This window comes from Oxyura jamaicensis, chromosome 10 (genome assembly GCF_011077185.1).
Source record: "Oxyura jamaicensis isolate SHBP4307 breed ruddy duck chromosome 10, BPBGC_Ojam_1.0, whole genome shotgun sequence".
Classification (NCBI taxonomy): Eukaryota; Metazoa; Chordata; class Aves; order Anseriformes; family Anatidae; genus Oxyura; species Oxyura jamaicensis.
Genome location: NC_048902.1, coordinates 12192479 through 12220410, shown reverse-complemented (window position 1 = coordinate 12220410; position 27932 = coordinate 12192479). Strand labels below are relative to the sequence as shown.

General features: G+C 36.9%; 1 protein-coding gene across 8 annotated transcripts in view; it reads right to left on the bottom strand.

The window, feature by feature from the left end:
• Positions 1–27932, bottom strand: part of ADAMTSL3 (ADAMTS like 3) — a 188763-nt gene that overhangs the window by 40709 nt on the left and 120122 nt on the right. For all 8 annotated transcript variants that reach the window (XR_004753467.1, XM_035335401.1, XM_035335403.1 and 5 more), the window contains exons 9-16: positions 21083–21240; positions 19999–20110; positions 17131–17269; positions 15440–15490; positions 11047–11251; positions 10002–10149; positions 8480–8564; positions 1437–1723 (exon numbers count right to left, since the gene is read on the bottom strand). Coding sequence is in view for 7 of the 8 variants with exons in the window: in XM_035335401.1 (XP_035191292.1) it covers positions 1437–1723; positions 8480–8564; positions 10002–10149; positions 11047–11251; positions 15440–15490; positions 17131–17269; positions 19999–20110; positions 21083–21240 (1185 nt within the window). In the remaining variant the exon portion in view is untranslated. The remainder of the gene's footprint in view (positions 1–1436; positions 1724–8479; positions 8565–10001; positions 10150–11046; positions 11252–15439; positions 15491–17130; positions 17270–19998; positions 20111–21082; positions 21241–27932) is intronic.

Below are 27932 nucleotides of genomic sequence, written 5' to 3'. Positions count from 1 at the left end.
GACAAACTCACATGTGAAAACACTGGCAATGCAAATACGCATGTGTAACAGCAGGCAAAGATTAGAAATGATTTCAGCCTAGACTTCCACTGATCTTCTCAAAATTCAAAAACTTTGAAGTTTAGAACAACTCTGAGAAAGATATTGGCTAAAAAGTAATAAAGTACATTTAAGATGGCAATTAAATGATTTTACATTACAAAAATCACTTGGGATCTGAAACAAACTACAAATTCAGTAGTAATGAAAGCCTCATTTCTGCTTATTTCTAAAAACGATTCCCTCAAAATGAAGAAAAAGAGACAGTAGCAATAGCTGTTGCTACCATCACATTGGTATACGTACATAGTTGCACTATAGCCTTGCTATTGGTCGTGTCCACTGAAGGTAGTGGAGGAATAAGATGCATCACCTTTTGTGATTGCATGTGCTGTTATGCCTATGGATCAATATTATCAGCAAACAGCATTAGTAAATGATAAAGGATGCACTTATTAGTGACTTACCATAGCGTTCAGGGGCATCCATCCCAAATTCTGTCTTGAACTGGTGAGTAATAATAGAAAAGGCTGCTTTCTGTGAGCTCTAGACTGGGCTCTCCACTTCTAATTGTAGCTGCTCTCCCCTTTCCTACATTTTTTATTTCTTCTATGGGTACAACTGTCTTCACTTCCCACTGATGTCATTATTCCTGTCATATATAGGTGTGTTCACAATTCCACTGCCTCCACTTAACACTTCATAACTCACTTCTGTGTTCAGTCCCAAAGTACTGTATGTAGTAGCAACACCAGCAGCCTTGTCTAGTTACATGTACTTACGACGACAGGGAGATTCGATTACATCCAAAAAGGAATGTGCCTAACTACCTGCAGACAGATGTATGGCACGGAGTTCCTATAGAGTGATATACTGTACCAAGACCTAAACAAACTCCTGTTTGATATTCAGGCTAGTCAGACTGAAAACCAGCTATATTACACATAATTTCCTATGTGTAATAATATATAGAAAACATGATTTTGTATTCCTACTCTACTGCAGAAAATTGCAGCATTTTGGAAGATAATGATTAATTAGCAAGGGAATTTATCAGGCCCATCACTAACGCATTAAATATACTGTTACCACCAATTGCCTGGCAGCCAAGATTCCTGCAGCAGTAAGACTGAAGAAAGCTTCTCTGGCAAAGAGTTCTTGCACCTTACTTAGTCAAATAAACCCTGTTGCTTGAATGTATGAAATAAAGAAAACGTAGTTTAAATTACTCCACTGATAACCTAAAAAAAATTAAAGTTGAAGCTGCATGTTTTTCTGCATATCAGCATTGCTAGTTTTGGTTGATACTAATAGAAGGAATAGTAATTTCAAACAATTCCAAATTCTCACAAGTCAGGATTAAAAAGAAAGAGAAAAGAAAGGTTAAATAAAAGTACCTCTAAGACATGTGGCAGAACAAGGAGTAAAACCAATGTATTCCCAGTCATAAATCTCACTCCCATCTTCAGCATGTGAAAATTCTGGTGTGTAGGGCACAGGATCACTGTCACAGGATGGCTGGTGACATACTCGTTCTGTGGGGGGCTTCTCATCTTCACATTCCTCCTCAGGCAGTTCTACCTCGGTCTGAGTAAATGCAAGAAGAATTCGGCACTTCACATCTCGCACCTGTATGCCATTGCCACATGTGGTACTGCATGGAGACCAAGGCTCTGGAATAAACCTGCAAATGATCACAGTGCAATAGAAATATTTGAATTTAACTCCATATACTTGTGTCCAGGTGTGCACAGAGACAGCATAGCTAAAACATAAATGTACGCCTATAGACAAAGTAGGCAATGCATAATACTATTTGATGTTTAAATTGAATGCATAATCAAGTGTGTTATTTTAAACCAGACCATTTCTCAGAATTCAATACAAAAGAAAAGATGTAGGAAAAAGGCAAAAGAAGGCAAGAGCAGAAAGAAAAATCATGAGGAACAGGGAAAACTGTATCCTTTTAGGAGGGAAAAAAAAAAAAGACTTCACCTAGATCTCTTCACAAACTCCCACAGTAAAAATAAATAAATAAATAAATAAATAAAAATTCCATGAAGACATAACTGTACATTTAGCTCCCCAGGTACACAAAGTTAGGCATATACCAGAAGTGTATTTGCTGTCTACTTAAATCTATGAGAAAGGAGGTCACCATATGTCATACTAATAATCAGAGACCAGACAGAAGAAAAACACTTTCAAATGTAGCCCTCTCCAATGCGCAACACCTCAGGCTGTTCTTCAAGATTTAATCTTGTAAGTAGCCTCTCATTTTCAATAAAGAGGCCTAACTAGCTCAGTCTACAATCCATCATTTTTATTAGAAGGCGTTTATGCTCCTGATGAACTGTAGTAAAATTTATTTAGTAAATTCATGATCTGTAAAATAAGAAGTAGTTTTCAGTCTATGATATTCTCTGACTTTGAGGGTCACATTAATATCTGATGTTAATTTTCAATATGACACTAAAGCCACGGGGCTGAATTTCATTAATAAAGTCATTTTGAGTACCTTTGGGGTAAAATTTATAAGAAATCAAATAGAGTTTCACAGAACATTTTTTACAAAGGTTGCAGTTGCACTTTATGCTCAAATACAGATGGCTATCAAAATACAGCTGGCAGATATAAGAGAACATATTTGACCAATGCTAAAATGTATATGAAAGGAAAAAATCAAATTAGGATTCAAAGATTTTCTCCTTATCTTTGATTAAGAATATTCTTCCTCTGTACTGCAGGAAAACTGCCTTATGAATATAGGAACAGTTGTAAAAGACTGACAAAAAATTATATTTACAATCTGCATACACAGTAAGCATAGAAAAATGTCAACACGGTGTGGTTGATTCTTTGGAGAGTTTATCATCTTGAGCCAACTAGTTCTTGCCAGTATATACAGAGGAAGAATCAAATATGAAAAAGGAAAACAGATGAGTGGATAGCCTGTGCGGATACTCTAACTCAGTTCATGGCATAGTCACCCAAGCTATCCTTGTGATAGACCCCAAAACAGATTGTTTCCTGTGGATAAAAAGAATAGCTGTTCTTCCTAATTCTAAGAAAAGTTAAAAGGTAAATAACTACTGCTTGAGGAGAAGTCCCTGACAGACTTCAGTAAAGTACTCGGTATTCCCTGCTCCTACTGAAACCAAGGAAAACTACAAGTGCTCACCACCTTACAAGTTTGACAACCTTTGAAGTACATGAACAGTTGGATTTTTATTGGAAGAGTGTTGTCAAAATGATGGATGGTTGTGTTCTACAGTGGTAAAAAAAAAAAAAATGAGTAAACGTCATACCAGTGCAACCTGGTGGGTCGTTGAGTTCAATGGCAAAGCTAGAAGTGGTCAATGGCCAGATGCTTTTGCTAATGAATTCTAAATGTACATCTGTGGGAAAAGATGTGAAGGAAGGATTTCTCTTACTCCAGCAGATAAACTCAGTGTAACCCTTAAATATCAGATTTCACAGTCTTCCCAAAGACAGTCATGCAAACTACCTAGGGCAGCCATGGCAAAATCACCCTCATTAAATGAAAAACTTCAGCATGTGCCTGACTAAATGTATTAGCAGTCTTGAATTCTGTAGGACTGTAACATGCTCGGAGTTAAACTTGCGCTTTGAGCTTAAGGGTTTTATTGGATCAAAGTCATTGTGCATAGGCTTACAAAACTCTGACTTCTCTCTCCAAAAATGACTGGTTTCTTTATTAAAAAATAATAATAATAATAATCTAATTTGAAATACAAAATTGATGAACATTTACAGTTGAAAAGAGTTGGTCGGTGTTCTAACCACACCTCAGAGTTTACAGTCTGAAAGCAAGGAACTCTTTTTGGTAAAAGTATGACAGCAACGTACCAGAAATGTGTTAGTTTTGTATACTGTTAGCTGAATGCCTTAAAACATTCCAAAAATAACGTATGATGCATTCTTTTGAAATCCTGTATAACTGAAAGGCAATTTTGAACCACAGCAATCCATTCATTCAGCATACGACTGAAGAAACTCAGAAATATAAAGAAACTCAGAAAATTCTATTATTTTTTTTTTCCTGTGACTTATACCAAGCCTATATTATAATTGAGGTTTTCCTGCTGAATTTCTTGGATTTTACAGTGAAGATTAAAAAAACCACAACAACACCCTGAAGTATGTTTTATTATACCTTGGCATTTGCTAAGCTAGTCGTGTGACTTATTAGCTATTAAAGTCCTTAATTATAGGTACCTTAAAAAGAAGCCAATGGAAGTGGTTAAAACAACAACAACAATAATAATAATAAATCAAACAACGAACTGATTGGAGAGTGTGAGAGCTCCAGAGGTTGGCATTATATCTTAATTTTGAATTCAGATTTATTTATTTTTAAGATTTAATTTTCAACATATTCTGAGCCAAAGTCTGTGACAGAGATCATTAAATCAAATTCCATCAACCTTGGAAGTGATATATTTTTTTTATTCAGTGGCATTCACAGCACACATATGGCAATGCTTTGGATTTGATACTTCCCTGAAGCAAATGGAAATTCACTCTTCTTCTGTTGGGCATACACTCAGAGTGATTTCAGGTCAGGATTAAGAAGCATCAAAGCACTTGTATTATGATGCCCTGTAGATCATCTTGAATTTAAAATGGATTCTATCAGATGGCTGTAATTCTCAAACTTTTCTAAGACCTTTTCATTTGCAGATGAGACTACTCTTTGATTAAAAAAAAAAAAAAAGGAAGGAAAGAAAACGAAAGGAAAGAAAAAAATGCAAATTGGAGTAGGCATAACTTTTCACGATTAGAATTTTTCTACAGATATTCTTATCAGGGTTGTGTCAAAATCTTATACTTCTACTATCATCTGTGCAGGTATTAATGATGCACACACTACAGAAGCAGTGGAGAGTATATCCACCCTGCATTGTCACCAGTTTAACACTAAGGGAAACGTGCATTCACCTGCACACTTGGAAAAAGCCAGTGTGAGATGACCTGGAAAATAAAGCAGTAACTTAAACTACTGACGGTAAAAAGGGGACTGACCAGCCCAACCCAACCCAATCAAATCTGAACTGAAAACTTAGCACAGCCTTCTCCAGCTTTCTGAAGACTTGGAAAACATGGTGTCTCTCTATTTTTTTCTTAATGCCTGCAGTTCTTGCTTTGAGTTAAGACAGGAAATGCCTAAATCCTGAAAAAAAAGGTTGCTCTTGTGATATTTCCAGTCCAACCCTACTGCGCCAAGGGGCCTGGATAAAATTTTGCAGAAGCATCTAAAATGTTGGCTGCTTACTGGGGCAGAACTTCCACAGTGCTGGCACCCTACCCCTCCCTGAAGCACCACCCTTGCCTGATCTAAGCGGAGTTGCACTGTCAGTTTTTATCAACCTTGAGTGTAATGATATACAAAATCACCAGAAAATTTTCAGAGAAGTGAAAAATGTATAATTGTCTATCACCATGGGCACAGTGGGGGCATTTCTGTGAAAAGGACTGGGAAACACAATGAGCAGTAGCCTTGATGAAACACACCATATTTTACCTTTCCTGAGTGCAACTCCACAAACTGAGTGATTATGTTTTAGCTCAGGTTGCTGAAAAAATATATCAGCTTTCAAAGACATTTCAATTTTGTCCTAAACCATGACAGGGAAAGGGAGTTGAGGTGTCTATTTCTTTAACTTGTGATACAAAAAAGATGCAAAAATCTTGCTGAATCTTCTCTGCGAATCCCACTGTAACTAAGAAGACTCGAGGGAAGAACATTTAAAATAATGATCGGTATCAACTGTCATCACATTCCACAACTGAAAACTAAAAAGGTCAGACCTACATTTTTCTTGGCCTCACTTTAAGGACAGTCATTTTTTATATTGCTAATAATAAAAAAGGAGCTTTTGAACGTTCCCTCTCTATGTAAATTCAGGACACCAACCATGGTAGACCACAGCGGCAGAAGTATTTATCTTCCACAATCTCCTTTTGGCATATCCACCACTTGTGGGTTGTAAAATGCAGCTGCATTTATTCTCCTGTTCATTATCAACTAAAATATCACACGAAAGCGTATAAAGACAGTCGTAATAAGAGGATGGACTAGAAGTTGAGACTTCATATTGTGGTTTAAGTTTGTATGACAAGAGAATAACTAAAACTAGAAGTGATGGCATTTCACCAAGGAAATGATAAGGCTTCTGCTAGGAGAGGTGGGCTATGAGTTATCACACTGGACCATGTGTAAGTTAAAAAAAAAAAACAAAGTGAAACATATCCAAACCAGAAGGAAATCTTGTTATAATTTACTCTGGGAGAAGTAAAAACCTACTGGTACAGTTTATTTTAAAATCCTAAACCCTGACCTAAAAAACTTACTCCAACTAGAAAAGACCAGAGCAGTTAGGGCATAAGATTTAAAGCATCTAGTGAGAAACTGCTTTGTTTGCAAAGCACTGTCTACATGACCAACAGGCAATCTGCAAAAACAAACGATGAGCTCAGGGATTGGTTATTTCTCATTTCTCCTTACCCAAACAGCTTTCTTAGAAGAGTAAAGTAAGAGCAGGTGGCAGCAGGTAGAAATAAACAAATAGGAAATCTGGCTGGAGCATTAGAGCCAGGTCCCAGGAAAGCCCAGACTACTCTGACTAGGAAAGCAAGAGAACCTCAGCAACACAGTAAAGAGAAGGACAGCTGACTAGGGTCATCAGCAAGAAGTGGCTGGAGAAACCTTTTAGATGTGGGTGAAGATGCTTCTGGAAAATGTGAAGGAAAGATCCTTGGGACACAGTAAGGATCAGGAATGAAAGTGAGGAAGAGCTAGAATTCCAGAGTAAGTGAAGAGAAAAAAATCTAGGAGACTGCAACACTGCAGAGCTATGACAGAACGTACACTAACACATGGCTGCACTCACACCGCGAGGCCACAGTGGAATAGATCAGTCATGTCTAGGAAGGCATGAATAACTGCTTTCTTTGTGAGGAAAAGGTAAGAGGGAACCCATTATAAAGTTTCCAGCTCAGCTGTATTATATTCTAAATATATTCTAAATGAGCATGCTGTGTCCCTGCCAGTCCTCCTTGCTTATTCTGTCAGACTGCTGCTGAAGAATCCTAAAAACCTAGACTACATTAGTGCACAGTTGCCACGGGATTATTTAGTAACACTAGAGATGATTTTCTTTATTGCTTCATGCTGAATCCTCTTGAGATGTGGCCTCCTATTCATTCTGATATGCTGACAATCAACAGGCACATTTGATTGCATCACTCCCTTTGACAATCACACTTTATTTTTATAACTTTGCTACTACTCTACCTGAATTCAGGGCCACCAATTTGGAGAGTGAAATAACCACTCACAGTAGGTTGACCCTTGACTTGAGAGGCTAGTGCAGGAAAAGTTTAAAGCACAGTCACCGTAACAATGCAAACACCTGTTTGGCAAGAGGTTTCTTCTGTGAGTCACTGCAGGTGTAAAGATTTTATTACTCATGATCACACCTGTTGATGCATGTGTGCCAAAAATCAGGAATAGCTAGATGGAGGAATTAAAATAAGAGATTATGGGGCATACTCTGCTTTCAGATAGAGCAATATAAATCCAAAGTTAGATGAGCTTCAGTAAGCTCATTTAGATTATTTTAAACTGTCGGTGCTACAAACAAGTACAGAATTTGGCTAAACACAACAGAGTACTGTTCAAAAACTTTCACAAAACCCTTATAGAACGATTCTACTTTCTAAAAAGTGATATACTAAATATTGAATATATTAGTTGAATATACGCATGAAATGCACACAGGGATACAAGCAACTTTGTAGATGTCCTAACATACAAGGGACTGGAACAAGTGTAGCTGGATTTGGGTTATGCTTTCATCCCCAGGATATAAGTGTTGTCAAGCTTATGCTCATCAGCTTTTAATGGACTCAAAAAATCCAGATGTTATTTCACACACAGGTGTGTAAAATGTCACAACTTATCCCCACAGATTCAGCTAAGCTCATAGATCAGCAGGTTTTTCTCACTTTCTTTATGCACTGTTCGCACCCCCCCCCACCCAAAGGAAATCATTTCTGATAGAACCACTACATTCTTGAGGTAACAGCAATGTCTGGGATAAAACTGAATTTATTTACTGCACATCAGGTGAAATGCTTCCACATGCATTCATTTTAGTCTTAATTAGGTTAAATTAAGATCACTTTACATTGCTTGAATGATGATAGGGACACTATTAATAGAGTAGCTCTGTGTCATCCAGAACAGGAGCTCCAGAAGCAAAGCTGTTGAGATGTAAAATTAGGAACAGCTCACAACTCAACTCATCTCCAAGGAGGGCCAAATGTCAAAGCAAACTGCAGAGCAACAGTCATTCCAGATGATCTGCAAAATATGCTGGAAATGTTTCTGCACTCTAAAAGACAATGTACTTACGTTGGCTCTTCTGAGACTGTTCTGGTCTCTTCCATTTCATGTGCCTGTTTAAACCATGGCAATTTTGCTTCCACAGGACTTTTTTCTGGTAGAGAAAGAGAAAACGAACACCTCAGCAATTCCTCCAAAAACAAAGCAAGTAGTAGATTCTAGCATTGTTCATCTTAACATTTCACACTTTACATTGCCTACTGACCTAATGCTTTTGAATAAAGATATACTGGATAACAAAACAAAATTGATTACAAAATTTCTTCATGATGTCTGAGCTCCATCCTGTCACTGTTATACTGATAGGGTACCAGTAATCCAATTTTATGTCTATTTAATCTATGACTTCTTTCCTACATCTTCCCCAAGTGCAGGCAGTTTCTATTAGATTGTAGCTTATATTTCAGTGTAATGGGTTATCATCATAACCTAAGTTCACAGCTGAAAAAGAAGTCAGAACAAAGCAAAAGCACATTATTTTGCAGGTGGAGTGGCTTTATTAGATTTTCATGTGAAATGTTATTTTTGCTAACCAAGTTAGCCAGCTTTACCAAAATTACAATTCACCATAAAAAAAATCAACAAATTCTAGCTTCTTTTATCTGTCTAAACATCCTAAACTTCTGTGATTTTTTTATTGGGTGTACTGTTCGATAGTTGAGGATGTCTACCTCCACACCTAAGTGAAATCACAAAAGGTTCTTAGAATTTCAGTGCTGGTTTCTTCCTCATGGTTTAACTAAAATCTTTGTTCTTGAAGAACTGTCTGGAGCCTGAAAACATTGTGTAGAGAAACATAAAGTCATCTACAGATAACCTGCACCTTTTCTGTGTAAATTTTTACGGTGAATGTCTGAGATGTAGGGGGAAAAAAAAAAAAAAAAAAAAAAAAGGAATGAAAGTAGCACCAACCAAAATTTTCCAGGCCCACAGGGACAGAAATCAGCAAGGGACAAGACATACTACTTCCCCACCACCGGCCCAACACATATACCTTTGTTTTTCCTTTCACCTTCACATCTACTCTTATATGCCCTAGTAACTCCTTTAGAGAATTTGCCATTTCATTCACCAGGCATTTTATATACACAAAAATGGAGAGGAGAGAAAGAAACCAGTTTGTCTATAACTCAATGAACCGATGAGGCCCACTGAGAATCTTGACACATTTCATAAGATGCAGACAAACAACATCCCAGATGATACATACAGACTATCATTCCCATTTCAAGTGTTACTGAACAACTCTTCCTCACCATCTTGAACTCATTAATTCTGGTTTTCCCAGTTTGACCAAGCTGTATAGAGCTGGTTAGCATGTTCACTTCATGACAGTCTGACCACATTATCAGCAAAGAGTATCAGCAGGACACTTTTCCTAGCACCAATAATTAAAATGCCTACTTCTGCCAAGACTGAAATAAGTCCTAGTAAATTCCAGCTTCTGGCATTTCTGAAAGGTTACCAGGGGCTTTTAATTCTCTTAACAAAAATGTAAAACAATAACAGACCCAGACAAAATTCCAGTTACCTCTTGGCTTGTAACACGGTATTGGCACGATGCACTCTTCTTTTATGTGAAGTTTAAGTTGTGGATTACAGCCACCGACATGCTGCCCACGGTGGTCAATACACAGCACTACTCGGTAACGTAAGCCTCGGCCACATGTGACTGTGCACTGCAGGAGACAATGTAATCATCTCATTCTCTCTCTTTTTTTATTCTATTTACAAATACTGACAAAAAGCAAGTTTGAAGTACTGGTATGTTCTCTAAAGTCTTTCCAGAATTAATCCGATATCAGAGACACATGAATATGACCTTGCATTGCTGGGTGAATAAAAAGAAGGTTGATGCTGGAAAAAATGCCTAAGTTTTGGGAATACAAATGATTTCTTGGGGTTCTATAAAGCTTATCTGATTGGCAAGAGTCTAAAACAGAAGTGGCTATGTACTGAGAATATGCTGTCTCAGAGTGGTCATTTTCAGTTTAAGCTGGGTCAGACGTGCTACAAGAACTGTTTCTTCACTACATGTCAGTGATGTCATTTGGATGAACTAAGGAATTATAGAAGCATTGAGCTATCTGACTGTATCAGATAACTACAGCCAAGATAAGTTGGCTTTATGTTCTTGTTCTTATAATGAAAGGTAAGAATGCTGGAAAATTACCCTTGCAGACATGTCAGCCCCTAGACAGCCATGCCTTTAGCTATTATATGGAGTGAAGGATTACATTTATCAAGAACTGAGAGACAAACAACCTGACTGCAAAGGGGTCTGACCTCTGACTCTAATTTCTCATCCATGTAAAGCAAGAATTCAACAGGCATAAATAATTCTATGTGCTTTTCTCTACACAGACATGTTAACTCTTTTTTATTATCAGGCCAAGTTACTTAGCACAAACTTCTCCTAGTAAGTGCTATGAATGATGCTTGCATTTTTTTTCAATAGCCCTAAGCTCACAAATACACGGTAACATAAGAATAGAGGATTTCTTTAAGAAAAAAAAAAAAAAAAATAAAAAAAAAAAAGTAATAATAATAATGGTCCAAATTGCTTTTCAACTTACTTGAGACCATTCCATTGCCACCCATTTAGGACAATCAAACAGATTACAGGTCTGAATGACTTTGGGTTTAGGGGCATACATGCATTTCCATTCTTCCACTTGCAGAATCTCTCCATGTATGGTCTCCTCTACACACACAAAACTTCTCCTCTGAATACCACCTCCACAGGAAACAGAACATGCAGTCCAAGGGTTATGTTCCCACCTGGAAAAAGAACTCATACATATTAAAAACAAGGCTATTTTTTATTCCTCTACACTCTTTTAAAGTGCAAAATACTGATTCCAACATTAGTGTGATTAAAGCTCACTGATACTTGGTTGCTTGATTCTTACCACACACTGAATATAAATACATTAAATTAGACTTAACTTGCATTTATCCAGACTTAAAGTCATGTGCAAAATGAGAAGACAAAGAACTATAAATTTAAGTAAGTTTCCCAAAATAACTGGAAGTCTAATTCTCACATACATGTTAAAGACCCTAAATATACCAAGTATGATTACTGGAATGATTGTCTTGCAAATAGTCTACATCAGCTAAAAATAATATTTTTTCACAGTTAATTTACATGGTCATATGTACTTTTCTTACCATTGTCAGAGACCTTCTTGAGCTTATATGAAGTCCAAAGACAAAGACAGAACTGGCTGTGCTGACTGAGGTTATTACCCACAGTTGCTCATTGCTGCCCACATTATGCAGACTACCCTTAAAAATCTGTTCATGAAAGAATTTTTATGGCAATTCTAATACTTGCTTTGGACAAAATCAGCTATTTCAACTCAAACTGTCTTCATCCATAAGGACCCTGAACAAATTAAATTGCGACAGGTACTATTTGGCTGGTCACCACTGCAGTTCTGCAGGAGTTTTCTACCCACATTAAAATGCCATTGAATGAGTTTGTATTCATACTTTCCAACTTGTTTCAAGTAAAAGGCAGCTATTCATCCATTTCAGCCACTTCAGCTAACCTAGCTGATTTCTCCTGAAGCAGGGAGATACAGAGATTAAGGAAAACTCGCACAGCCCTGCCAATGAGTAGGGCTGTGTGTAGTAAACTCCAACAGAAGGATGAAAAACGACTTGGTTGGGAGGGAATGTCTTTAAAATGGACAATTATGTACTGTCTTAGACCTAGCTATGGTAAAGATGGATTACGAACATGGATGTTTTTAGGTTACAAGCTTTGTTTCAGTTATTTCTTGGTCTTAGCATAAATGTACATTTAAGCGACCACTTTGCAACAAAAATTAACCTCAGTGTTTCAGCTCTTGCCACTTTTACACATTACAAGCATCTATATCCTTTATCTATAGCTTCCACTCAGCCCCATAGGATCTTTTTTCACCCTTCACCTCCTATCTCTTGCTTTCTTTCCATCAGCTACCCAAACTAAACTGAAAACTATGGGAAATGGTTGAGTTCTGCAGCACATCATATGGTACATCAATGTCTTGTTTAAAAATAATTCATATTGACAATTGCAGGGGCTCAGAAAGGATCATAAGAAAAAAACATATCTGTTATGAAAAATGGACACAACAACTACTACAATACCCCTCCAAAATCAATTTGTCAAGACCAGCTATCATAGAGGAAGTCAGAATTTTGGTGTAGATGAGACAGAGGCCTATAAATCAAAGGCAAATTTAAGTAATTACCCATTTTCTATGATGGTAGGTAAATCAAGGATACTTCCTGTTTTAAGCAACTCTTTAGACTGCCTATAAAAACATATTAATCATGCTTAAGGTCAACAGAAGAATGAGTATGAAACATACAGCAAGCCATGGAACATTAACCATAGAATATATACTCAAAACCATTCAGAATAAGGCTAATTGCCTAAACATCAATATCATATCACTAGTGCAAAATACATGTGGAAGAAGAACAGCTACACTTTTCTTTCTTTGATTTAAATGAATGACCAGTGTTAAGTCATTCCCTCTCCCCCTCCCCCCCCCCCCAAACAAAAAAAAAAAAAAAAAGAAAAAAAAAAGTCAGGAACTAAAGAGCAATTAACTGTTCAATGAATTAGCAGCTCATGGATTTATATATATAAGGCTCACTGTGCTATATGTAATACTAGCCTCACAAGTGTTTATAGCATAAAATTTTATAGTTGTTTTTCTTTATCTCATCAGTTTCGAACACACTCCAGATCCCATACTCCCATAAGAATTTTCAAGATGGAGTGAGGTCCATGGCTACTGGGGAAAAGGGGGGTCTTGGGCAAGCAGTCAAGGAGATACTTTCCAGAACCCACAGCTGTCAAGGGATCCTCAACAGTCCAACAAGTCTGAAATAAATGGAGGCATTCCAAAAGCTTTAAAAGAAAATTTTCATCCTGGGAAATTTTTCTATTTATTTCAAAAGAATTCTCCATCTGTAAAAATATTTCAGTGGGGCATTTACAACTCTAGCCACAGGAGAACTCTTTCAAGATCTTGCGGTGCACACCATGACTTTCCCACAACTTCCTCGTGTCAATGGGAAAGTAGTGGTAAATGCCACAGGACTGCAAGGCAGCCCTGCACATGGCCCTTGTGCTATGTAGGAGGTGTGATGTATGACTGCTGGTCAAGGTGAGGGAGCCTGTACAGCTTTGCTCAAGTATATCTACAACACTGATTTTCTGCCTGCTTTGCAAGAACAGTTTTGAGTTAGCATGTGAACAGGTAAGAAAAGAGAAAGCAGAAGGAAAATGTGGAAAAGGCCCAGCAGAACTGATGCAGACTAATGCATTGCAATTACTTTACAGGCAACAGCACAGAGAAGGCACACCATGCTATGCTGAAGCAAGACTTGTGTCCACACTGAACCAGATTCACATCATGATGCACATATACAATGTGTTTCAGCTGCTGTTTTCTTTCAGTAATTCCAAAAAGATAAGGTGTTTTTACACCTCTGGTGTGTTTCTTTAGGTGCCCTCCCAATGGAAGGAACACAGTGAATCAGCCTGCCCCTTTTCCTCTCTTTCCATCCTGATGGCATCAACACTGCACCCTGCTTGGCTGTCTGCTGCTATTTTACAGTTCTTACTCCTGAGCACTGCCCTATCAGGAAGGCCACGATACCTTCTGACAGTACACACTGAGGTGCTGAGATGAGGCGGGCCTTTGTCTGCAGTTCTCAATGTTTGAAATCAGAGAACCTGCCCACAGCTTTATCACAGGCATGATCTATCTCATCGCAGTATCACGCAAACGTGCTGAGCAGAGTAAAGCAGAGAAAGGGCATTAAATTTCTCTTCTAACTGGTCTTCAAGCTCTGAGTGGTTCAGAAGATAAAATACTTGTGTAAATAAGTTGTGCTGACTTCCAGAGGATATGTGAAGCACAAAGGAACTGAAATTGGCAGAAGAAATGGAAGGAGAGAGAGACAGAACAATTATGGAACTTTACAGGATAAAGCTGTAAAGGAAAAAATCTCCATTTATGTATGAAAGCCAAAATACATCACAGGACAGCAGATCCACAGCAAGCGTAAATTGTTACAGAAATAAACTATGGCCATTTATATCAGCTGTAATCAGTAGCTCCACTGAGCCATGCAAATCTATGATTTCATTCGTATTACTTCATATCTTCACTCCTTTAGAAAAATATACATTATTCATTTCCTGGTATACTAGAGCAGAGCTTCAGCTGGGATAAATACACATCTAACTCCATTGACTACAATTCTTTACATTAATAGTAAGTGTAGCTCAATGCTTTTTTAGTCCTAACATCCTTCCCAAAACATTTAAACCTTCCAGAGAAGCTTTACAATTCCATGATTGATGCAGGTGAAAAAAATAATAATAAAATGTCACAAACTGTGCTCTGATGACAATTTTAGGCAACAGACATTCAGACAACTCAGTATCTTTAAAATGCCGTGTCAGCCTTGAAGTCACTAAATAGAATGTAGGTTTAAATAATAAAAAATAAGATCTTTCAAGCGAAGAGGAAGTGAAGAGTCCTTTAACATAGGGAGACCAGTTGTATAAGTGAATATATTCACTGCTTACATCTTTAGACTAAAAATCTTTCAGTAAAAGAATCCATGCATGCATTTTAAAAGAGATGCTCTTCTTGACAGTACAACAGGGGGAGGGGGTAGGGGAACAACTCTTTATTCTAGTCTTTTAAGTCGATACTTTCAAGAAGAGCATATTAAGCTCTTGCTGTTAAGCTAATCGTCCAGAACGTATTGAAATAACTCATAAGCTTCAAAACTGAAGTACAAGACTATGTTCTACGCTTGCTCTCCTGTACAACAACAACAACGAAAAACCAGAAGATGATTTTCCACAATCTTAGTACTCAAAAAGTATATTTGCAGTCAAAACTGTGCTAACACTGACATACATGCTATTCTGATTATACATACCGAGGAAGTGGCTGGAAGTGATCATAGGGCATGATTTCTTTAAATCCATCACTGTCAACAAAATAAATATTGTATGATTATTTCTCATACCCCCGACTATACACTAAGTACATACTCTACATGATCATGCTTAAAGTAAGCAATTTCCAATGTGAAATGGTGGAATCTTACTTTTATTATATTACCCCTGTAGTCAGCAATGACTGGTATAATCTTAATTGTTCTGCAGGGATAGAGAACTATTCACCACACAGATTCTTCATTTCATTCCACCAAAAAAAAAAGAAAAAAAAAAAAAGAAAAAAGACTTCAGCAGGATCACTGAAAAATAAAATTCACTATCTGTACTACTTTATTAACAAGAAAATTCTCACTCATCTGTGTTGAAGGCCTGTGAAGAACATGAGTAGCAGTGAAATAAATGCACTGCAGGATTAATTCTAGATAGGTCTGAATGGTGCTTTAGCATCCTTGTAGAGCTGTTTACTATGAATTGCACAGCATAAAGCCTTACTTCCAATACTACAAAATATGTTACTATATCTAGTAGTACTTCCCTTTTCTGTCTACATAAGCTAAATGCAAAAGGAAAAAGCTAATTATACCTCCTCTAATTTTCCCATTCCAAGTTTGTAACATTTGGCAACCGCAGCCATTAAGCATTACTGAAGTCTTACCACTCCACAGAGTGATCAACTCCCCAGGAAAAAATCTTGAAAGCCTGCACATCTATCTCTAACTGTTAGAGGTCACTATCAATGATTATGTTCAACAGGAATGAAAGGAAATGGACAGTTTAGCTATAGGAAATGAAATCCATTGAGAGTGTTTCCTTTTCTTCTTGCATATAACTCTAGTTCGGCCAGCTGGCATATTAATGTGAGGTTCTGGGACTTGATACTGCTATGTTATTTTAAGATTCTTTAGTACAGCCAGGAAACCTCACCAGACAATCCAAAAGTTAGTTTGAAATACTGTCGTGCAATTCAATACAATTTATATATACTGTAGCCTTTATAATTTGGCAATAATATCCTGTGGCATTTGTACCACAAATATATTTATTTTGAATGTTTTTTTTTTTCCTATTCTTAATGTAATAGTAATACCAAAACCAACACACACACACACCAAAAAAACAAACAAACAAACAAAAAAAAACATACAGAAACAACAAACCAACAACAACAAATCAACAAAATCCCCAAACTATTGTCAATACCATGGTACAAATGAAAAATGAGATTTTTTGTTAGGTGTATGAATAAACCAAGATAAACCACAGACAAAGCTTGTATGGTGACTGAGAACTAGAGCTACTGCCTGTGTTTAATGAAAAATTCTGAATAGCAGCATCAATAAAATTGAAAAACAGACAAACAATCACTCCTCACAAAACCTTACAAAATCTTCATGCTAGTGCCTTAACGGTCAGCATAATAAAGAAGGTAGAATTAGCCCTTGGACAAAGACAAACTGATATTTGCAATATCTATGCAAAGCAAAGTCTCCTGCTGTACAGCACTTAAGTGGCACTAACCCATTGATAGTGGTTACAGACGTCAGCCTTTAATGTATACGATAACCAAGACTGCGTAGTCTTAAAGGTGAAAAGAACCAGAATCAAATATATATGACTGCTTGTTCCATAGTAACTGTCTGTAGCACACGCATTTAGTTCTCATACAAACCTAGAAGGACAGGGATCCATGTTGCATTCTTTTAGCTTGGGCTTTGGTTTCTTATTTTCTGGATAATAATGACAGTAGTGATCAGGAACAACACGCTTCAGACGAATATCCATACATTCTGCAGAATTAAGCTGATAACCTAATGCAGAAGCAAAGATAAAATATAGTAAAGGAGATAAATTAAAGCAGGTTTTGTTGTTGTTTCTTTGTTTTCCATTCTCAAACAATTTGCTGTCCATTTAGTTAATTGCCAGGGTTACTTTTCCTTGGTTTGCTTTCAGACAAGAAAACACTGCACAGGAATGTTCAGGACTATATCTTCATTTAAGGTTATTCAGCATAACAGCGATGTTAACCTAGCCTAACACTAGATGAGACTGACACTTTACTCTAGTAATACTGTAAGGATACAAGTAAAACTTACATATTTTTGTGACACAGGTATACATGTACTGGTGCAGCTCACCTGTCACAAGGTGGAGCCTACAAAGTCATACAGTTTTACTACATATCCCACAATTCCCCCAAGGAGGAGTTACCAGATATGTTAATAAGAGCTTGATTACATGGCCATGCATGCTAAAAAACAAACAAACAAACAAACAAAAAACACCAACTTAAAACAGAAAGACAGAGGAATTGAAGAGGAGATCCAAAATCTTTGTTAAGTTAAACCACAGAAAACCAAGAAATAGTTTCAAGAACATTCCTAGTTGAAGAGCCAACAAAAGAAAACTTGAAGTAACTACTTGGTGAAAAAAAATCTATGTGGAAAGACTGGTTAACAGAAGCGATCTGAGTTTTATAAACCACTAGGTTTCTTTTTTGGCTAAGAAAAAAAGACTCATTCAGAAGAGCTGACTTGGACTTAAAATGAGGAGAGGAGGAGGATGTTCTGGTATGTGCAAAGAAAAAAAGTTTGAAACCACAAGAATGAAAATCCAAATGGAGTCAATAAACTAACAGTGCAAGTGCCAGTGTCTACTGAAATTGCTATAGTATCATATATCAATGGCTTCATTTCTGTGTCTCTTGGCTGATTCGAAGTGTCATCATGCTTGAGGGTGATAACCATAAAGAAGAACTAAGCAGTTCCAGTGCTCAGAGCATGTTTCTGTTCTTGTAAGTATTGAAAGTACCCAGGAGATATGCCACTTGCAAACAAGATTAATACAATTTTTAAATGTTCTTGCTCATTCAAGCTTGACTGTGCTTTCTGACATGTCCCTGTCATACTCCCCCTTCCCACACATGAAGATTACGGAACTAAATGTAGAAGAATTCAAGTGAGGAATGGTGGTGCAGTGATTCCAAGCCTCTGTTATGAGAAACTTTTTCTTTTAGTGCCAGTGAGAGATGCCAAACACACAATTTGGATACCAAATCTGCATTAGATAACAGGTTTAATCAGGCAGTTGTAATACAACTTCCCTGCATGCCTCAGTAATATGCCATTCCTAACACTGCTGATTTCATGGGTAAGCAGTAGCTTGGTTTTGTGCTTTTTCACTCACTGGCCTTTCTCAGGACTGCCATCAAGAGCATCAAGCTCTGTTGATTAAGACATGAGCTTCATATTGTAGACATGCAGCCAAAAAGCCACAAAGTAGGGCACTGAAAACAAGGACTAATTTCAAAGAGATTGACATATGCCTAGAATTTTCAAACCATAACACTGGTCTGAATAAGGCCATATTTGGGCCAGTAACTTTGTGTTTACATGCAGTCCTCAAAAATAACTGTGAAGCTTTATACTTCTTGCCTTGTCAGATAGATTAGGTAAAATCCATAAATATAGTTCATTGGAATCATCAGAGAATATGTATTGCCATTCACACGTCTAGTAAGTATCCTAATTCTTGAGACCAAGTATCTTATAAGATACAGTAGTTTCATGTGGAACCGCACATTTATATTGTCTGTTTCAGATTAAAGTGAGGTGCAAGTGCCAAAATAGATGGCCCATCAAAAGATCCCTAGACTCTTTACGTGTGCCTTAAACATCTTTGATGCTCTTTACTCTAGTCCCAAGTAATTATTTAAACCATGTGCGTACTCTCCTCGAAAATCACTACACCAGTATCACTACAGGATCTCTCAGTTTGTTTTTCAGGTGACCTGGGTAATGCTGGATGAACTGAAATAGTTATCTATGATGTCAAAAACTCCTCTCAACACAACGCTGTGGTTCTTCCAGAATGGGATATGACAAACAGGGGACTTGGCTGGATAAGCAGTAGCAAAGCAGACCAGCACATCAAAGCATTGTATAAACTGTAGTGTTTAAGCCAGGAGCAGAAGCTACAAAATACTACTGTTTGCTCTAACTAAAATCATGACCACATGTTTAGGATCAGACAGCCACAGGTGTCGATAGTAGCTATTCCTTAAATTCTATTTATTATTCTGCTTTCCGTGTAACTAATTTCTAAACTATGTGTTCTAAAACTCAACCTCACGTCCACCACCATGGCTAGAAATGCCTTCTTTTAATCTTTGAATTATCTTTATTTTCTCCTTGTATTTTTTTATTTTCCTAACGTATCCTTTAGGAATCAGTATTTTCTACTCTGAATGTCATATCTTTATATCTTAATCAAAGATCTTACTCAAGTGATGATTCCTTATGAGAGCATGACTTCTGGTAATAGAAGATGAAAAACTTTTTTCATACTAACTGAACCAACTAACCTGCTACTCTGTACTTACAGAATAAGTACTTACTCTGCTACTCTGTATTTTTTCTGAAGAACTACCAGTGTACAAAGAAACACAAACATTTCAAAGAATAAAATGTAAATGAAAGATGTAGATCAGCCACTTTTAATCTTCACCTCTAAACACTCTTGAAGAATTGCCATTACTTACCTCCTCCACATGTCACTGTGCAGGGGAAGAACTCAGTTTGTCTCCACTGATGACTGATAGGTTGATAGAAAAAGAACTGAACCACACTTTCTTTTGATCCAGAGTACCTGGTCTAGAGAAATTTCCATTACGACACATGTGTATATTGTACTCCACTGTTCATGACATTTCAAAACAAAATTCACATGTAAAAACAGTGCAGACAGTAATACTACAAGAGACATAAAACCTCTAGAAATGCCAGAGTAACATTAAGTTTAAGTTTCCGGTGGTCAAACTTTTGTACATTACTTAGTTTTACAGATTTTTCAAGGTACTAATACGACTATTTGATTATCAATCCTTGCTTGGTAAAGTTCCAAATTGTATTATTTTGCTTTATCTCTTTATTAGTAAAATATTAAAAAATTGCTGGAGGGGAAGTCTAGAACTGACCTAAACATACTGGTTTGTATTTAGGCAGGTATTACTGCACATGTCATATCAAAGTGCAAAATAATAAACATTACTGAAAGCCCATTTCTGCAGCAAAACAGATAAAGGCAAGTGGCATGGTAATACTGAAATGCATGCCATTTCCAGTGGAAAACTGTATGACTACCTTCCTTTGGCAGTTATTGATACATTTCTACTTAAAAATATTTGCACATATTTAATACAAGACATCGATAGGTGATCTGGGTATAAGAGAATTAGAAATGGTAGTTGGATCAGCAATGTCTAAAGGAGATTTTAGGGTGCTGCTGGAAGCAATGTTCAGATTCAGTAGGTGGCAGTCTTCAATTGGATTAACACCAATCCAGTGCTCAGGACTATGCTGTTACTCTTTCAGTAGTATTTAAAAGAAAAATCCTGGACATTTTTCCATTATAGATGCCATAGTACTTTCTACCACACTAAAAACATTAACCTCATAATATTTTAATTTGCCTGGATATGCTTCTGGGCTTTAATTAGGATTTCTTATTTGCTACATAAAATATTTTGTTATATTACTATAACCTGATGGATAGCCGCCTACTCTGTTATGTTACACATACTTGCAATATGTTAGTAGACTTGTACATACATACACACATCGCACCTTCATAATGAAATCTGCTCCAAGAGGTCCTTGGATCTTTATAATTTCCCTGTCTGTACTCTTCTGAAATTCAACAGTTGTATTTTCTATGACAAATGTTCCAGGAGCATCAAAACTGTGTTCTCCTTTTTCTCCTTGTAGTGTCTTTGACTCTATAACTAGGGAAGAAACATGCAATTTGTAAATTTAAACAGGGTATCTTCTCTTTTAAAGGAACTCAGAAAGTAACGTTTGTAACTCTGCATTGCAAGAAGTAGCAGTATAAGTGCATTAAAAGAATATACAGAATATCTGTGAGAACATTAGACACTTCAGACTATAGGTTGATGCATGATTGCATGTGTCAACACAGGATCATACTAATCTTTCATACCAAAAGCACTTCTAAGACAGTTTTTCCTAGAAAAAGCACACTACACAGTTATAAAGCAATACATTCAGCAGGACACGCTTAAACTCACAAAATGGATATATACACATTAAAATACACATTAAAAAAACTTATACTTGATGCAACTCTAGAGTAGCAGTTTCAGCAATCAGTCTCCAGAGAAGCCTGAATGGCATCAAACTCACTGCTCACCTCAATACTTTTATCACTCTACCCACTGCAGAGGTCATTAACTTAACTCAAAATATTTCCCATGTTAGCAAAAAACAAGGCCAGGAGGTCAGTAGCTGCAGCAATGCCTGATGTACGTCCCTTTCTCTGAACAGGTGGTGATGAAAACCCTTTTTGTGCTGTTCTGCATTCCTTGGAAACAGATTAAACTAACAGACCACAACCTCCAGAAGACAGATGAAGGATTTTAGGATTGAGTCATTTCCAGCAAACTGACTGAACTATAAGCTGACAAAGCTAAAGGAAGATACTCATAGGAAAGGCTGAATTTCTGGGATCTGCATAATACAGTGTATGTGCACAGCAAGACATGACTTGAAATACACTGGTCTGGTAACAATCCATCAATGCAGTTTATGAGAAAGGCATGGACTACATATTACTATAAATAAGCTCAAAAAGTGTTTTTATTTTAATAATTTTAAGTGAAGCTGCTGTTTCACCAACTTGTAATCATTTGAATTTATGGATGCAAGGACTGCTCTGTTTATAGCTCTACTAACTGCAGCTACAAATCCAAGAGTTAGGTGCCACAGACTGGCATGTGGGTCAGTGGCCAGTGTGGCCACTCCAGTACTACTCTGCAGGATTTTATCCACGTTAGGTGAATGCTCGCATGGGAATCTCACCTGAAGACTCTGCCTTCATCAGGACTACTAGCAATGGGCCAACTTTATGTCTGCTGTATCACTGATTTTTCTAGCTAGCCACTTAGTCTTTCGTTATGTTGCATAAAGGAGAGCAGACTACAAGCCTGTCATGGATAAAGGTGTATCAGAATGGAGTAGTTTCATACCAGTAAATACTGCACAGGCAGGATAAAAATAGAAATACTAATCTAAAGCATCTTTTTACTTTATTCAAATGTTGTAAGCTTATATTGTATAAATTATGTAGACATGGTTACAATGACCCAATGCAGTTTACATTATATAATGTGCTTAGACATATCCTCAGAGACAGGATCAGATAAATTAGTCTTTCTTTAGTGGCTCCTCATTTTTATTCCTCAGCCCACAATGGCCAGTTCTCCCAACAACTATTCATTTCTTGAAAGAATTAGTTATTCTGCAATGAAGAGCACTTTTTTTTTTTTTTTTTTTTTTTTTTTTCTCTCTCCAGTAAAGGCTCATAAAATCACTAATGTGGGCAAAAGATATTTGCATGACATTGAAAGAATCCCCTTTATCCCTTTTCTCTTCAGATTGATTTATGAAAACATGTTGAAGAATGTAGAAGAATGTCCTTAAAATAAGGAAGGACTCATTTCATTTGATCACAGCCACATGGCCCCTTAGCAATGGAAGAATGAGACAACCAGTTACAGGAAAGGACAAACTGTCAAGCAGTAGCTGATCTATGATCAGCAGCTCAATTAAATATATATATATTCCTACAGTAATTACAAAAATTGCTTAAAAAACCAACCAACCAACCAACCAAAAACACTCCACCAAAGTTACGAATCAGACTCAAGAACTGTTTCTATGATATCTGATACTGAATTTGAAATGAAAAAGAGTTTCTCCGAGTACTTTGTACCAGAACCCATGACACAATCTTACAAAGCATTGAGAATGGAAAGTTTTCCTAAAGGCATATAGAAAGACTTGCAAAACAAAACCAAAACAAACAAAAAACCACCACCAATAACAACATAACAAACACACACACACACAAAAGAATAATGAAAAATTGGAATAAGGTACAACCAAACAAATTCATTGTTTATCAGCTTCACCAAAAGCAAAGCGGTGCAAGTACAACAGGGAAAAACAGGCCCAACACTTTGCCTAGACAGGAATATTCACAAGTGTATTTGTGTAAATTGTATAAGTACTTCAGTGATTTTCTTAAAAACAGGTAAATACTCAGCAGCATTTACAACCAATGTGAGATATGTGAGTTTGCCATTTTGGGGGCTTGGTGAACACCTACATAAATGCATTTAATTTTGCTTTCAGGTGATCTGAAATACCACAGATAGTTTTGGAATTAGGAGATATCTTAAACTATAAAATCAACCTCACAGTAATTCTGTAGAAAGGTATGTATTGCTCATGAGCACCTATAAGTCCTATATCTTTCAAGAAAAATAGCTGCAGTACAGATGTCATAAATTCACCAGTTCTTCCAAATCGGAACTAAAATACTAAATGCCTCCCAAAAAAATGTTTGGACAATTCAACCTAGCTCCCTAATGAAGCAACATAAAAAAGAAGAAAATGATTCAAGAGATTCACAGCCCTTTTTTGACACAGTTTGAGGAAGTTTTCAGAATGCAGTAGGCTCTACAGTAATGAAATAAACTTACAGCACTACGCAAAGGTTGTTTCACAGAAGCTGCTTGTAACATGACTTGGAACAACACCATTTTTTATTAAGCACTTTAAAGTGCTAGATCTTGACAATCAGCTTATTTTATTCTGTCTCATGGAAGAGATATAGAGTTTTGCAATTTAACCCAAAGGAAAAGGACCAGGTTTTTATCTCCTAATCCTGTTATTGAAATCAAATACAGAGGTACTTCCTTAAAAACTCTGCAGGAGCAATCAAAATTAAAGATACACTAGATGTAGTTTTAAAATAAAGGACTATTAAGGAAATATGTAAAAAGTTAATGTAAAATCTGTCAGTTTTGCAGGAAAGGGCTTTGGATGACCATCTAGCCATGAAAGTGCTGTCATTCCTTGTAAGAAATTCCATACTGCCTTACCACAAGGTTTTAAGTTTCTTCTCTGTCTATACTAAAGTTAAGTGGAGAGTTACTGCTCTGCCCGTAGTTACTGTGATTGGATTGTGGCTGCCTCCAGGGCATCTTCTCCACAAGAAGCCAACCCTCTAGAAATTGATTTTAATACACAGGTAGAAATGCTCAGCTCCATGTGGCAGAGACTTTATGCTAGAGGCATACCTATGCCTAAATAACTTCATTAAAATGTCTGTCATACTCAGTGTAATGTCGCAACTGTGTAATACAGCCTATTATTCATCTAGGTTAGCTATCACAACAAAAGTGAGAGGTTAAAATAGCAGAAAAGCAATGGTACCTTTGATTTTGAAACTGGACCTCTCAGATGAGCTCAAGCCTATCTGAAAGCAACCTTTTAATGAGTTGTAATTACCCTCTTTCTCCAACTACCTTGTATTTTTAGTACTTTACAGTTATCTAATTTGGACTAGATAATTTATGTTAAGAGCATCTCTTTTTACCTGCAATGAAAACATATTCTGAATGCTGCATTCCAAGAGCATCTTTACTGTCTTCTTAAGATCTTCTAAAACACAAATCTGGAGCACACCCAATATAGATTGAGATGCCATTATAGAGTAAATTAACTTCCTCAAAAAAGCACCAACATTATCCCAGATTTTTAAATATTAGGTTCCACTATTCTGTGGAATAACAAATTCTACGTATATGTTATTCTATATATAACAAGGCTCACATACAGGACTAGAAGGAAGTTTAAAGAATGATGTTTCTACAAAATGACTTTTCCCTGATCACAGGGTAGGAATCTAGTGATGAGTCAACTATACTTTGTCAAAGAGGAAAAATAATTCCCTGGGAATCAAAGTGCACCATTGTCTAATGCATTTCCATTAGAAACAAACAGATATGAAAAATCACAGAAAAAGCAACAAATATTTAGATGATTAGGTGCCTGTTATTCTGTCATTTTTTTGAATAAGAGTCAAATCGGCAGATCTCAAGTACCTCCAACTCCACGTAAAGTCAATAGGATTCTCAGGAGTATAGGACTCCTATGAAACTAGAGCTTCAAAGTTTTACTTCAGCGGTAAGGTTCCCCATCCTAAGTTAGGGAAACATTTCCATGGGTCTTTAGGACTCCAGACATGTAGGACAGGGAATTCTCCTGACTAATAACCTGTTTCTAACAAGATAATCACAGGTGCCAAAGACCTAGAACAGTCTTACTTTGTATTACTTCCCCTGCCAGGATTAAAAAAATAAAAATAAACCCCTCTGGAAATTTCTTACCAGCTGTAGTTGGAAGACGCACTGCAAAAGCCTCCCCCTCTTAGTGGCAGGCATGAGTACAGCAGAGCAGCATGGGGAACTCACTGCAGATCTCTCACTGTCTAGGGATGCATGGAAGAATTCCAGGGAAACAGCTCCTGCTCCCAGTGCAAGGAGGAGCAAGTAATGTTGCTGTTCAAAAGCTCTCTTACCAGTGCAATTTACTCGTACATAGCACAAGACAGGAGCCCAAAATAAAACAATTCATTCTTTTGAAAACACAAGCAACATTGTCATCCTCTTAGTAACTGTCAGAAGACAAAGCAGTGCATAGATTTATAGTTAAATATTGTCAAATAATGCAAATCACTGCAAATGAAGAAGAAATTGACAAAAAGAGAAAAAGAGTTTCAGTTCTTTTTAGTGAAATTTAACCTCCCTAAGTTCATGAACTCAGTTATCTAGCATTAGCCACTTGTAAAAATATTCGCTTCTGGTTTTCCTGTTTCATCTGCTGGAAGATTAATTTCAGGGAACTTTCAGTCTTTCTTTTGATTAAAACATCTCTTAAAAAAAAGCTCTTAAAACAACTGATCAAAAAGCCATAATATAGTCCAAACCAAAATGAAATCAACACAGTGAAATATTTCATTCATAGCCAGTTTTATACAAATTATTTGGTTGTTTTCACAAAATAATTCACAAAACCCAATCAGACAGATGTAAGAGGGAACTATTAGTAAAAGAAAAAAAAAAAAAAAAAAGCCAAAAAAGCACCATCAAAGGAACACCCATGCTCTCTGATTCCCTGATGACACTGTTACTTATGTTAAGTTGTCCACAAACACAAACAAAATAGCAGCTACAAAGAAATAATAACTCTTTCCTAAAACATAAGCTGCTGACTGCAAAACAATGTTCAGAGCATTTATTTGTTTCAAATCTGTTATGCACTACAGCTCCAACCAGATTTCCATATTTGATTAATCCAGCAGCTGTGCTTCCCTGGAACAAGAGCAGATCATAAAGCCCAGGATGAAGCTCAAAAGAACACAGGATAAAGGGAAAAGTGCCAGACACTCCATAGTGCTCTTTGAGCGTTTGCTATTGCTGCTTTCACTTGAAGAGCAAACATATACAGGCAACAGGAGGCAGTATAAAATTCTGCAGTAAATATTCTCTGCCCCGCTTGGTAAACTCAGCTCCTTACAAGCCAGGAAGAACATGTCTGACAAATGGAGCTTGCAATTATAAGTGATTATTTTTGAAATTCTGCCTTCGCTTTTACTTATACCAGCATATTCTTACTGAAGTCCATGAAGTTGCAGACCAAAGATCACTTGGTATTGAAAGTGACAAACACCACCCACAACCATATGTACAGTTAGAAAGGAGGACAAACAAATAAGCCTGAAGCACATCCTCAGGAACATAGGTTCTTGAGATCTGACTAGGAAGCAATGCAATTTCCAACCTTCAGCCCTACTGCTGTCTCCTGTTTTTCACCTCTGTCATTTTAAATACTTTAGGTAACAAACGTCTAAATCCTCACAGATTTGCAAACAGATGTGCTGGGGGAAGTGGTTAAAGGAACATTTCACAATTCTCTTCCAGCTAGAGAACTAGCTAACAAAGGTAATGCCAAGCCACAGCTTCTTTATGGAACCACCCTGGGTAGGAAGCCAGGAGCACTCTGTACTTAGTTAACGAGTTGCTGCTGCATTCCTCTGGAGCTTTCCAGAAATCCCCCAGGAGCCACTGAATCCAGTACTTTTTCCTCATATGAAATTGAAACAACAACTTCCTTCTGCAGAACTAATAAGAAAAACCAAAACAAGAGACCCGACTCACAGTGATCAAGACAACTACTTCATACACTCCTTGCAAAATTTTTGCACAAATATTATTTATTTTAAAATTAAGTTTTGCTTTGCACGTTGTTGATATCAGTATTATGTCTAGGAGTGGCTCCAGAGCTGCTCTAAAATGAAAGTCTTATTCAATTTTCTTTCTTCAAAATGACAGTATTTTCTTCAAAGCAAACAGAAAGAGCAATTTTCAATTAAAATGCATTTCTTTCTTCTGTCTACATATCACATAGCAATAAAAGTCCTTTTTACATCTGTGATTCAGACTAAACCCTCCACTTCTACTAATAAAAATTTGTTCTAAATGTTAAATGAATGGTTTAGTTCACTGCTTAGTATGGCAGCCCCACTTACCATTGAAATGATTAGGTCTGT